Below are 14,357 nucleotides of genomic sequence, written 5' to 3' on the forward strand. Positions count from 1 at the left end.
GAAAGAAGTAAAGTTTGAGTGATCACCTCGATGTGAGGACAATTTTTAAGAGCTGAAGAATAGGTTGACCATGACACCAATTTTGACATTGCCTTCTGGGACGTGTGGCTTCGTCGTGTACAGTGATGCTTCAAGGATCAGACTGGGTTGTGTCTTCATGCAGCACGACAAGGTCATAGCGTATGCTTCTAGACAGCTGAAGGTGGACGAGAAGAATTACCCCACACATGATTTGGAATTGGCGGCAGTGGCCTTTGCATTGAAGATATGGCACCACTACCTTTATGGGGAACAATTTGAGGTTATGTCCGATCACAAGAGCCTCGAGTATATATTTACACAGCGGGACTTGAATTTGAGGCAACATAGGTGGTTGGAGTTATTAAAGGACTGACTTCTCCATCACTTACCATCCTGGTAAGGCGAATGTAGTGGCAGATGCGCTTAGTAGAAGGGCGTCGGTCACAACAGCTAGCATGATTGGACGCAGTTGGGGTTCGATTGAGGAGTTTGTCAGATGACAGCCTTTTGCGGGTGACTCTGAACACATCTTTTGTGCGGGGATGCAGGCAAGACCGGACATCATAGATCAGATTGAGGAGCTTCAGTCAGTCGATCCGGATTTTGAGAAGCTATGTGAGAGTGCCCAAAAGCCAGAGGCACAGTTTCGCCGAGAGGGGGATGGAACCATCATGTTTGGAGATAGATGATGGGTTCCGAAAGTATTGCGGAGGAGCTGATGAGTGAAGCTCACAAGTTTAGATATTCCGTTCACCCTAGTTTCACCAAGATGTTCAAAGATCTTCAGAGGACTTACTGGTGGAACATGATGAAGCGGGACATCGCGAAGTTCGTGTCTCGGTGTCTCACCTGTCAGTAGGTGAACATTGAACACCAGAGACCTGGTGTACTTCTACAGCGTCTTGAGATTTCAGAGTGAAAGTGGGATGACATCTCGATGAATTTCATAGTAGGGTTACCTAAGACTCGACAATAACGAGATGCCATTTGGGTAATAGTGGATCGTTTGACGAAGAGTGCCTATTTTCTCCCGATTAGAATCAGTCAGAGTTTGGAGAGTTTGGTCGATCTTTACGTGGATGAGATAGTTAGACTTCATGGGGTTCCACATTCAATAGTGTCAGATCGAGATTTGTATTTCATATCTCGATTATGGTGCCAGCTTCAGAAGGCTTTAGGCACTACGTTGAAGTTTAGCACTGCGTTCCACCCACAAACGGATGGATAGTTAGAGCGTACGATCCAGATGCTTGAGGATATGTTGAGAGCATGTGCTTTAGATTGGGCAGGCGATTGGGACAAACATGTAAAGCTGGCAGAGTTTTCATACAATAACAGTTTTCATGCCAGTATTGGCATGGCCCCGTATGAAGCTTTGTACGACCGACCATGTAGATCCTCTATGTGCTGGGATGAGGTTGGAGTGAGAGCAGTGGAGTCTCTTGAAAGCATCCAGCATTATGCAGACCAGGTGTGTTTAATCTGACAAATGCTTATTGCACCGCAAAGTAGGCAGAAGTGCCATGCTGATCGGCAACATAGAGAGCTCAATTTTGAGGTTGGCGATCACATGTTTGTTCGGATTTCCCCTATGAAAAGTATCTTTTGGTTTGGAAAGAAAGGAAAACTAAGTCCTCAGTATATTGGACCCTTCGAGGTTCTTGGACGTATTGGAAAGACTACGTATCGAGTAGCACTCCATCCTCAGTTTTCGCAGATCCATGATGTATTCCATGACTCGATGTTGAGAAAGTATGTACCTGACCCCTCACATGTGATTCACTATGAGGTGATCGAGGTGCAGCTAGACTTGACTACGGAGGAAAGGCCAGTGGAGATTGTAGACCGTCAAGAAAAGACACTGCGAAATAACACAATTTCGTTCGTGAAAGTGCATTGGCAACATCACAGGCTGGAGGAGTGCACTTGGGAACCTGAGGCGGATATGCGTCAACACTACCCATACCTATTTGGTACGTTCTAATTTCGAGGACAAAATTCTTTTAAGGGGGTAAGGATGTAAAAACCGTAAGTTTTTGCCATTATTTTTTTTATATAATAAAATATTTTAAAATATGCAAATTGGGCCTGAGATCCATATTTCGGATCTAGGACCCATAAAGGGGTATTCATGTATAAATGATATCATCCATGTTTATACTACTACTACTAATAATATTAATAATAAATATTTAGAACAAAAATGTGAATTTAACTCAAGGATCCATAGTTGGATCCAACTTGTGGATCCATGTCGAATAGGTAAGGCGCACCCCAACTCGGGGTCGGTTTTTGGGTCCCAGGTCCAGACCCGGGCCACGCCCTATGTAACAAAAACACATAAGGGTAAAAGCCGCCCGATAAATCTGAAACAAAAAAAGAGTTAGGGTTATGAGAGAGAACCCTAAATGAAATCACATGGAAGAAAAGGGAGAGGCTTGAATTGCAGCCGCCGGAGGGAAGGTCGACTCCTATTTTGTCGGGCTATCCTCTTCAAAAGGAGGGGATCCTGAGTTGGTCTTCCTCCACACACACTCTCTCTCTGTTTCCCCAAATCGTTCTCTCTCTTATGCGAGCGACGTGAAGGGGACGCAACCCCTTGTTCAACAGCAGGGTCACCGGAGGCGGCGATATCAACCCCTCACAGTGAGCAATCGGGGTCGGCAGGACCAACCTCACGCGGTTGCAGCAGCTAACTAACGCCGGACAGAGGTACGAGTACCCTCTTGTGAAAATGAATGAGAAATTGAACCCCGGTTCAATTTTGTGCTGCTTTTCTTTGGATGGAACCCTTGGAAAAAAGATGGAGAATAGGGTGGATCGATTTCATGGCTGGCTCAGCCGATTAGGTGGCTGGGTCATGCCCCAAAAAAAAAAAAATTGAAGGGGGAACATGTACGATCCTGTTTTTGCTTTACTATTGGACCAGTCGACCCACAGTCGGCTGGGTCCCTGGAGCGTCAGCCCCAACCGATGGAGTCGGCTGGGCTAAGTGGTAGACCCAGTCCCAGGACCTTTTGATTCGGGCGGTTGCATCAAGAGATAAGGATAAGGAGGTTAGATTCTCTTAAACATAACTGTTATAGGGATCACCTTTCGGATTGCTTGGTTTTTTTCGTTGAATTTTTGTGTTGCTTCTGGTGAGTAATTTTGCGATTTAATTGTGACCTGCAAAAGCTTCTGAGAATTGAGTAGTGTTCAGGCATAATTTTATGTGAACATTAGATTATTATCTTTGTCGATATATTTCTTTGGGTTTACTAATTTAACCTCTCTTTAAAAGTTGGATGACAAAGAGTGAGGGTTGAGTTCAATAACCTCCCGAATGATGTATGAAAGCCCTGGCTTAGGATTATTCACAATTCTCAAATTACACAAGTAAATTCATACAAAAGTTGTCAATTATGCTTAGATGAACATAAGCAGAAAGTTGTTTATGCAGAAATTTGACTGCTCATCTTTTAATGACAAAGAAATTGCTAGCTGAAATGTCTACTTTTGACTAGCGTTAGAACCAGTTATTCTGAACATTGTGCAATTTTTTACCATTTTAGTCTTTTTGTTTTGTTATAAGTATTGAGAGGAAAAATATCATAAGATCATGAGAGATCTGTATAATGAGAAGTGTTTCATCTATCTATTGTATCTTGTCTAAACTTTTAGTTACTTGGCAAAATACCCTTTTGTTTCTCTTTCTTTTTCTTCTTCTTTCTGATTATAAAAAAAAAGAACAATCAAACAACATTAACCCTTTTGTTGTTGAATGACTCGGGCCGGCTGGCAGCCAGCCAAGGGGCACTCGAGTGACTGCCAGGCCGTGGCAGTGATACACAGGCCCATCATGGGTTGTGTGGTACCCTGCTAGGCCCAACCGACTGGTGCTGGAGTATATTTTTACAAAGGAAAATATGATAAATGCTATTTCCTTGACTATTCAGGCTTATGGACAAATGACAGGTCGATTGAATCTTTGTTCATGTATAGTATGGCTCATATGGAAGCTTAGCTTAGCACTTAATTTTTCAGAATACTAGCTAATCGTGTTAGACTTGGCTCTTTGCATATAGGTGAATGGAAATGCTAAATGATTGAGGTTTCACTTACCATGGACATGCATAATAAACAATTTTGTTCATGTGCACACATACCCACAAGGAGTATGCCTTGACATAGATATGTGTGTATGGATGTAGGAAATACACATGACAAAAATGCATGTGAGGTGGGAAATTACATGCTTATGATTGACCTTGTTTTGTATGGCACAATAGTTTGAGGTTATATAACATATCACTTTGGTTTTGTTGTGTGATGCATCGATGGCCAAATGGATCATCATCGGCCCGGAGAGTCGTGGACTTGGTTATTTTTCTTATATGTTTAATTGCATCACTTAAACCACACAAGTTGGTATGGCACACTACTACACTGTTCCTGTTGTCCTCATGGGCTGGAGTCCCGTAAGGGTCCCCGCAAGGGAGGATGCGAGTTTTCACTTTACTTTCGCATATGGTGTTGCAAACTTAAAATATTGACTTTAATAAAAATGTATAAAATAAGAACAATGTAACATATGTTCTGGGATCTTTCATTTGGAGAATGGGGATCCTAGAGATTCAGTCTTGGGGAGACTGTGAGGATACACAAACTCTGTGTGCTTTATTTTTGGTCCCGTAAACCCGATATTGAGGTTCTTTTTCCTGGCCACGGTTTTAGGGAGAGTCTGCCACTTTACCCGGGGGTGGTATGTTTTGATATAGCTATTGTTTATGGTACCAAGAAAGTAGCACTTGTGGGCGTGGGGTGTCCCTTGTGTCCCCGACATTAGATGTGAAGGTCTAATGTTCCGAAGGTGATTTGGTCGAGAGCTAAGTTGGAACCCAGTAATAAAATACAAATTGTGTGCTAAGCTACCCTGAGAACCTAACTTGACTTCGAGAATTTTACCCGTTTGGTGTATCCGCGGGCGATAGTAATTAAAAAGAGGAACTTAAATTGTATGCATTTAATATGACATGCATATGGAAACAAGAACTTAAATGAAAGACAATAAGGTGTCAATACATTGCACATAAATCATGTATAACCCTACTATGCATTAGGACATACATAATTTACTTCTTCCCTTAAATGTTATATGTTGTTGGATGGGTGATGGTTAAATTTTAATGCATGTAAAATCCCTTGCTTACTTAAATTGAAATACCTGCTGTTGATTAAGGTTTTTGTATACTTTATAAATGTTGAATGAATGCTTAAATTGGTTTAAGTAATTGTCAAAATTGCATTCCTCTGAAAAATTGCATGAAGTTGTACATGTGTTCTTTATGCTCACTTATTTTCATTAGAGGGATCTGTATGCAGAATTCTTCGGATTTTTGACTCCCTCTTTTGATGGTTTTTCGCAGAAGCAGAAAATTAGTGAAGCGACTGGCGTCTGAAAAAGTCACGGGTGCCACACACTTGCTAGACAGATGACAATTTGACATCGTGGCTCTACTTTTGTTTTCATTTATTTAGTTGTTACTACACTCTAAATAGTTCTTTTATGCAATTGTCTCTAGACTTATTTATCAGTATTTCAATAAAGGGTTAGTTTGGTTTGGACGATAGGTGTAAGTTTCTCTTGTGGTTAGTCCTGTTATCCAATTGGGAGTGGAACTGTAAAGGCCCCGAGTTTCTGAGATGGTTTCCGTAACGGTTTAAAAAAAAATCTGCGTTTTTAATTGGTGTGAGTTGGGGTCGTTACATGCTCCCCTCTTTTTGTTGTTACCTTTCAATACATTGCATAGAAGCTTTTTGATCTTAGAAAGCCTTTTTGGGTCTGTAATAGCCAAACCGGTTGCTTCATCAATTACATGCATCACTGCTATAACTCTAGTGTTATGGATTCGAAGATCAACATTCTGTTAGAAAATCATGTGGGCCCTTATACGTTGAACCACACATTGTATGGTTGTTTTAGGTTCAATCTCGGTTTATGTGATCTAATCTGGTTGGGCTATATGAAGTCTCATATGATATGGTACACTATATGAAGAGATATGTTTTGTCTGCAATTCTTTAATGGCCTGAATTGAAGAGAGACTCATAAACACATTAGGTTATAATCCTCAAACCTTATACAATGATCCTCTCTTCAGGCTCCTCATAAGTCAGAAAGAGAATTCAGTCCCTCTCTCATTAGATCTAGGAAAAGGAAAAATGCCAGATATGCAGGTTCTGAAAGATCATATCGCCAATGATCTACCAGAGTGTCAATGGATTCAGGTACGCTTCTACATCAAGTTTGGTTTCTGTTTTTATTTCAATGATTTAGTGAGAACATGTAAATCAGTCCTCTTTGGTTTTTGATGTATTTTTAAATCCAATAATTAGTATCAAAGCTATTGTTCCCGTTGAAACGTTGAAATATATAATTTTATTATATATCCTATAATTTTTTATGTTTGTGGTGATGATCTATAAGGATCAGCATCGAGGCATTGGTGGAGGAGGGTCGATCAACCCTTCTCGTATCATCCAATTTTGCCTAGATGCAGGGAGGGCTGATCGGCCCTCACCTTAAGGATTTTTAGAAGGACATGAGGGCTAATTCGGCCTTCCCTCTTCTGATCACCAGATCATCATTGTGTCGCAAAGGGGTTTGCCCCTTATTCAGGTTGCCGGATGGGAAGGGTCGTCTTTTCTTGCCGATAAGACGGAAGGGCCATTCGGCCCTTCACCATTTTTTCTGTTGGCTGGACGGTGATAGGGATTATCACCCATTCTAATCGTCAAACGGTGAGGGCTGATTCTTATTGCCCATTATGATCATCAGACAGTGAGGGTGAATATCCATTCAAACTCACCGAATGGGAGCTTTCCTACTCAGATTGTCGGATGGCGGGCGAGCACATCTTTCCTGATGGCCGGATGAAAGAGGGTTTCCCGTTTTTTTCAAATCGCCGGCCGAAGTGAGATCAGTCACCCTCTTTGGATCACAGGGCATACGAGGGCGCATCACAATTTGGATTGCCAGACGCAGCATCATCTGCTCGGTTCATCGAACATCGGTAGAACCGAAAATCATTCAATCTTGAGTTTGCCGACATCAAGGGTTAATTTTGACCATCGTCAGATAGACTTGGCTTGTCAGGGTCTGGTGCTGTTTTGGACCATCGTCGATGCCCTTCAAGGATCGATGAGTGTTTGAGTCTGATTCACTCCCCCCTGTCGATGGGGATCAACATTTTGTTCAGCCATCCGTCGGTGGGATTTGACGTCTGGCTTGACCTTTAGGCGTTTGTGTCGACTCGATGACCCAAGAATGATTCAGGTATCGTCCACTTCATCGTCTCAGGCCAGTTTGGCCATTTGATGTGGTACGGTTTGACGTTTGCCAGCCAATTTAACTGGGCCAGGGTTGTTTTGGCATATGTATAGAGGACCTATTCGGTCTTGTGTATTTCTGGGCTCGGGCCTCTAAGTTGACCCAAACCGAGTTCAACAACTAGTTGAGCTGAACCGAACCAAGTCCTATTTGAAGAAGGAGCAGTTGACCGGTTTAGTCCCCATTTGGTTTTAGGGGGTTGAATAGAGTCAAGCCGCCACACTCTTGTGCGGGTTGGTTTTGGTTAGACTTGACCCGGCGGTGCAGACCTACACCTGGTTGTTGTGGGCAGGGTTTGACCCGATCTGGGTCAGACCTATTCTAGGACCCACAGGTAGATCTGGCTAGGCCCGATTAGCCGGATTCATGCACTATGCCTTATAAAAAAATAGAATTTATAGGGCTATTTGGCATGCATTATGAGTCACTTTGGTGGGTCGATATTTGATTACTTTTCATCTTATGTATGTTATTATGCTTGCCTTATTGTTCATGTGCATCCATTGACATATTTGAACGTTAGAATTATTTCTGATTCTGAGTCCAATATTTTAAATTGAATTAATTGAATCAATATGTTACCAAAGTAACCTCTATTGTTTAGGTTAGTTCACTTTGAAATATTGTGATGTCTACATGTTTGTGGTTCATGCGAATAGTGATCGGCTCAAAGGAAGATCACTGTTTGGCTAAACCAAAATGTATACTTTCAGTAATAAATATGGGACAATCATTCGATTTTTCATGTGAATAATGAGTCAGTCCAAAGAAAGGCTCATTGTTTGACAGGAATGATTGTCCATATTTTGATTACTGTATTGAGAATACCACTTATAAGTTGACACTTTTGTCCAAAGACTAAGTGTCAATGTTGTGTTGGGTATCTTGTAATAGGGTTCACCACTGTTTAAATATATTATTTTATATTATTGCATATGAATATGAATGTTAATTATGAGTTTGTCTGTTCTTTATTCAGTTAATACCTCTGCTTCTATGATATCTGCAAACATTAATTTCATCCTTGTTTTGAGCAATTTCAATTTCAAGAACTAAAAAGAAAATGTTATGATTGCGCTTGGATGTATGAATCTTGCACCATGAGAAGATCAACCACATGCTCTTACGGATAAGAGTTCTACTAAGGATAAAAAGAACTCTAAACGGTAAAATCGATCTAATCGCACAAGTCTCATGATCATGAAATATGCAATTCCTGAATCCATCAGGGGCACCATGTCCGAAGAGGCAAATGCCAAACATTTTTTTGAAGAAATTGAAAAACGTTTTGCAAAAAATGAAAAGGCTGAGACAAGTACTCTTCTTTTGTGTCTTGTCTCAATGAGGTATAAGGGTAAAGAAAATATTTGGGAGTACATCATGGGGATGTCTCATATTGCTTAAAAAACTCAAGGCACTAAGGTTAGAGTTGTATGAAGACTTACTCATGCACTTGGTTTTAATATCTCTTCCTGCACAATACAGTTAGTTACAACTGGAAGAAGAAGAAATGGACTCTTAATGAGCTCATTTCACACTGTGTGCAAGAAGAAGATAGGATGAAGTACGAGAAGACTGAGGATTGCAGAAGGACATGTTTAAGAAAAAAGAAAAGGACTAACAAAGTTGTAGTTGACCCTCAATCGTAGAAGAAACAAAAAAGACATTAGGATCTAAAGTCTAGTTGTTTCTTTTGCAAAGAGGAAGGTCACATGAAGAAGGATTGTACTAAGTATCATGCCTGGCGTGAGAAAAAAGATGCGCTCCTTACTTTGGTTTGTTTTGAAGTTAATTTAACTTCTATGCCTGAACACACTTGGTGGATGGATTTTTGTATTACCACTCACATAACTGTCTATGCAGAGTTGCCTAAGTTGCCGACTACCAATTGATGTTGAAAGATTTATCTATATGGGTGATAGTAAAATAGTTGAAGTTGAAGCAATAGAAACTTTTAGGTTGTTATTAAAGACTAAAAATTATTTAGATTTAAAAGAAACATTTATTATGCCATCTTGTAGGCATAATTTGGTTTCTACTTTTATTTTGGACAAATACAATTATTTTTATTTATTTAAAAATAATGAATTTAAATTATTTCTTGATTCAAATGTTATTGAGACCGGTTCTTTATCTACAGTTTCTAACCTTTATTTGCTTGATACTATTGCTCCATTTAATAAAACATTTCAATTAAGTTCTCGCAGTACAAAATAAAAATTGACAAATGAGAATTCTGCTCTGTTGTGACATAAGTGCTTAGGTCATATTTCTAAACAAAGAATTGAAAGGTTTCTGTCAAGTGAGATTCTTGATTTCCTTGATTTCACTGACTTTCAGGTTTGTGTTGAGTGTATAAAAGGAAAACGAATGAACATAAGAAAATTAGGTGTCAAAAGGCGAACAAACGTCTTAAGACTAATCTATACAAATATTTATGGACCCTTTCCTACGGTTTCTTGGAATGGTCAACAATATTTTATTACATTCATAGATGACTATTCTTGCTATGAGTACTTATATTTAATTAATGAAAAGTCTCAGTCCATGGATGTGTTCAAATCGTTTAAGGTTGAAGTTAAAAACCAACTTGGCAAAAGAATTACAGTCATCAGATCTGACTGTGGTGGTGAGTAATATGACAGATATAATGGATCATGTGAACAACGTCCAAGGCCTTTTATTAAATTCTTAAAGAAATATGAGATCATCCCTTAGTATACCATGTCAGGCACTCCTAGTATGAATGATGTTGCTGAAAGATGAAACATGACTCTTAAGGATATGGTAAGGAGTATGATTTCTCATTCTACTTTACCAGAATTCCTCTGAGAGAAGCATTAAAGACTCCAACTTTTGTTTTGAATAGGGCACCCTCTAAAGAAGTAACCAAGACCCTATATGAATTGTGTATAGGTCGAAAGCCTAGTATAAAATATTTTCATATTTGGAGATATCCAGTTCAGGATAAGCCCTATAGGCCATATGAAAAAAACTGGATTCTAGAATGGTTAGCTGCTATTTCGTTGGGTATTCTAAAAGGTACATGGGCTATAAGTTTTATGACCTTGCAAATAAGTCCTTTTTTGAAACAAAAAATGCTTATTTCTTTAAGGGTACTGAGTTTGGGGGGAATGATAAAGTAAAAGACATTGCTTTTAAAGAAGAGTCTCTTTCTCTTCCTATAGTTATAGATCACAATGATTAGATTTTTATTCCTGACTTTGTTCCTACAAATTTGGATCAAGGTAATGCTTTAGATTTCCCTATTTAAAATCAAGTTTTTACTACAAGAGTTCAAACTCAACAACCTCAAGACGCACCTTAAGAACAAGTGACATTAAAAAAATCCACTAGAGAAAGAAGAATGACAATTTTAGATGATTATATTGTCTTTCTAGAAGAACATGATGGTGATACTGGCCTAATGAAAGATGATCCAATCAACCTCCATCAAGCCACACAAAGTTCTAACTCTCAAAAGTAGATTAAAGCAATGCATGAGAAGATTAAATCTATGAGAGATAATGATGTGTGAGATCTTATCTCATTACCTTAAGGTGTGAAACCCATTAGTTGTAAATGAATATTTAAAACCAAAAGGGATTCAAAGGGTAATGTGAAAAGATATAAGGCTCGTCTTATTGCAAAAGGGTTTACTCAAAGGGAAGACATTGACTACACAAAGACTTTCTTTTCAGTTTCTACCAAAGACTCTTTTAGGATTATGATGGTACTTGTGGATTAGCATGACTTAGAGCTACATCAGATGAATGTTAAGACTATATTCTTTAATGAGGACATTGATGAGACAATATACATTGTCCAACCAAAATATTTTAACTCAGGCGATGCCAATAAAATGATTTGCAAACTAAAGAAATCTATCTATGGACTTAAGCAAACTTCTCGTCAATGGTATCATAAATTTCATCAAGTTGTCCTCTCGTTTGGTTTTGAGATGAATATGGTTGATGAATACATATACCATAAGTTCAGTGAGAGTAAATTTATTTTTCTAGTTTTGTATGTAGATAACATATTGCTTACTAGTAATGATATAGGCATACTGCACAAAACCAAGAAATTTCTGACAAAGAAATTCGAAATTAAAGATCTTGGGGATGCCTCTTTTGTATTAGGGTCCAGATACATCGAGACCGTTATTGGGGTATTCTTGAATTATCGCAAAAGAACTATATTGAAAGGGTTCTGGAAAGGTATGGCATGAAGGATTGCAAACCATAGGATACTTCTGTTGCTAAATGAGACAAGTTCAGTCTCATTCAGTGCCCCAAACACTAGTCTAAAATTAAGGCTATGGAATAACTTTCTTTTGCATCTGCTGTGGAGAGTCTTATATATACTCAGGTATGTATGCATTTGAATTTAGCGTACATTGTTGGAATGTTAGGCATATATCTTAGTAACCCAGGTATAAATCATTGGAAATCAGCAAAATGGGTTATGCGGTATTTGTAGAGAATAAAAGGTTACATGCTCACATATAGGAAGTTAGATCAGTTGAATATCATTGGGTATTCTGCTTTTGACCTTGCGGGATGTCAAGACAGTCGCAGATCCACGTCAGGCTATGTTTTTCTGTTGGCCGGGGGAGCTATTTTCTGAAGGAGTGCCAAGCAGACACTCATTGCTTCTTCCACCATAGCAGCAAAATGTGTAGCTTGTTATGAGATATTCAACAATGGAATATGACTACATGATTTTTTTACAGGGCTGCAGATTTTGGATAATATTGAAAGATCACTAAAGTTATTTTGTGACAATAATTTAGCAGTGTTGTATTCCACTAACAATAGAAGTTCATTGAAGTCAAAGCATATTAATATTAAGTTTCTTGTTGTTAAAGAAAGAATGCAGAATGGTCAGATATCGATAGAACATATTGACACAAACTCCATGATTGCAGATCTGCTTACTAAAGGTTTGCCACCCAAGATCTTTCACGAGCATACTGCTCACATGGGTGTTTTATCATTTTATGATATGCTGGTTTAGTGAGAGTTTGTATTTGAACGTTCTATCATATAATAAAGTTTTTTTTGCCACTTTGGTCTAAAGTTAAAGTTTTAGTTTCATTTTGTACTCATTATGTTGTGGTCTCACTAAAGTTTTCAAGTAGGACCAGTTGAAAATAGGCACGTTTGATCACATTGCATGTAATTTTTATGCTTCACATCAATACTTGATCCATGTCATTTGGTTGTATTGATATACATGATCATTGATGGGTCCAATTACGTTATTTGTAATGAAGACCACTTTGGTTCTATGTTGACATGATTAATGGGCACGAATGGTAGAGATATTAATTGATAAGACAATATTTTTGAGCTTATAAGGTTATAATGTGTGATTATAAGGTTACGTATGTGGCCCAAGTGGAAGATTGTTAGAAAATTATGTGAGCCTACATACGTTGAACCACACATTATAACACTACAAAAAAACAATTGATTAGCGACGGAGTTATATCATCGCTACTTATCGACGGATTAACGAGAGAAATGAATCCGTCGCTATATTTGTAGAATTTTACGCAACTAGCGACAGATTATATTCCTTCGCAAAATCCGTCGCTAAGTAGCGACGGATTGTGCGAGAGAATATTTTGTCGCAATAAATACGACAGTTAGCAACGGAATTGCGACGACTAAAATTCCGTCGCAACATAGCGACGGCCTAGGCGACGGAATATTTTCTGTCGCCTTTTCGTTTTTTGAATTACGATGGCTTAGCGACGGAATTAATCCGTCGCTAAATGTCGCATTACCCCTAATCCCAGCCCTCTTTTTCCTTTCTCCTTTTGCTGCTCCCGCCCGACGCCCTCTCCCTCCTGCCGCCCTCTTCCTTCGGCCGCCCTATACATCCCGTCGACCTCTCTGCCGGCCCCCACCGTTCGCCAGAAGTCGATCTCCGTCAACCTTCCGCTGCCGCCGCTGCTGCCCGGAGCAACCGCAGGTATTTCACCGTTAAATGGATTGGGGGTCAACCCCCTGCGTTTTCCGGCAAGGGGTCGACTCTGCCAGGCGGTCGACCCCGGTAGGGGGTCGACCCCCTGCCGTGTCCGGCCGGGGGTCAACCCTAGTAGGGGGTCGACCCCCTGCCGTGTCCGGCCGGGGGTCAACCCTGGTAGGGGGTCGACCCCCTGCCGTGTCCGGCCGGGGGGGGGGGTCGACCCCCCGTCGTGTCCGGCAGGGGTCAACCCCGGCAGGGGGTCAACCCCTTTTGATGTCCGGCAGGGGGTCAACCCCCTGCCGTGTCCGGCCGGGGTCGACCCCCTGCCGTGTCCGGCCAGGGGTCAACCCCCTGCCTTGTCCGGCAGGGGGTCAACCCCTTTTGATGTCCGGCAGGGGGTCGACCCCCTGTCGTGTCCGGCCAGGCGTCAACCCTCTGCCTTGTCCGGGGGTCAATAAAGTGTTTCAAAATGGTGCATGTTACGACAATGAATCCATACATGATACTTCAAGTACAAGGTTTTGATGATGAGCAAATGGAATCAACTGCATTTCAGCTAAGGCTATGAAGAAATTGAAGAATTCAGTGAAGAATCCTTGAAGACTAGTGTGCAAATGTTTAATTCATTAAAAGTCTTAAATTCTTGTAAGAGCCTTACTTAGAGTGCATAATTAGGTTGCATTTCACCTTAAAAATCTTTAGAAAAACTTTTCTAAAAGAAACTCTTTTGAAAATCTTTTTAGAAAACTCTTTTCTTAAATTTTCATGTTTATTAGTCGACCAATAGACTTATCAGTCGACTAATCCTTTCACGCCATATTTTCTAAAAAAAAATCATTCTTGTCAAATTAGTCGACCGAAGATTTTATCAGTCGACTGGACAGAATGTATGTTTTCTGGAAAATTAGCAGCAGTCGACTAATGGTTTTATCAGTCGACTGAACAGAACATGTGTTTTCTGAAAAATTTAGCAGCAGTCGACTAA

General features: G+C 40.0%; 1 protein-coding gene across 1 annotated transcript; it reads left to right on the forward strand.

Annotated features, from left to right (window-relative positions):
* Positions 1-709: 709 nt before the first annotated feature.
* LOC149837507 (uncharacterized) lies at positions 710-2,005 on the forward strand. Its single transcript, XM_090008053.1, has 3 exons — positions 710-872; positions 1,302-1,492; positions 1,640-2,005. Exons 1-3 carry the CDS (start codon positions 710-712, stop codon positions 2,003-2,005), a joined length of 720 nt encoding a protein of 239 aa, XP_089864179.1.
* The last annotated feature ends 12,352 nt before the right edge of the window (positions 2,006-14,357 follow it).

This window comes from Nuphar pumila, chromosome 5, assembly GCF_984573655.1.
Source record: "Nuphar pumila chromosome 5, dmNupPumi1.hap1.1, whole genome shotgun sequence".
Classification (NCBI taxonomy): domain Eukaryota; kingdom Viridiplantae; phylum Streptophyta; class Magnoliopsida; order Nymphaeales; family Nymphaeaceae; genus Nuphar; species Nuphar pumila.

Excerpts from the sequence above, each read along its gene's own strand:
- LOC149837507 (XM_090008053.1), top strand. The coding sequence starts at position 710 with ATGGGTTCCGAAAGTATTGCGGAGGAGCTGATGAGTGAAGCTCACAAG. Across the intron at positions 873-1,301 it reads CGTGTCTCGGTGTCTCACCT|ATTGGGCAGGCGATTGGGAC; the intron begins GTCAGTAGGTGA and ends CATGTGCTTTAG. Across the intron at positions 1,493-1,639 it reads TCCAGCATTATGCAGACCAG|AAAGGAAAACTAAGTCCTCA; the intron begins GTGTGTTTAATC and ends TGGTTTGGAAAG.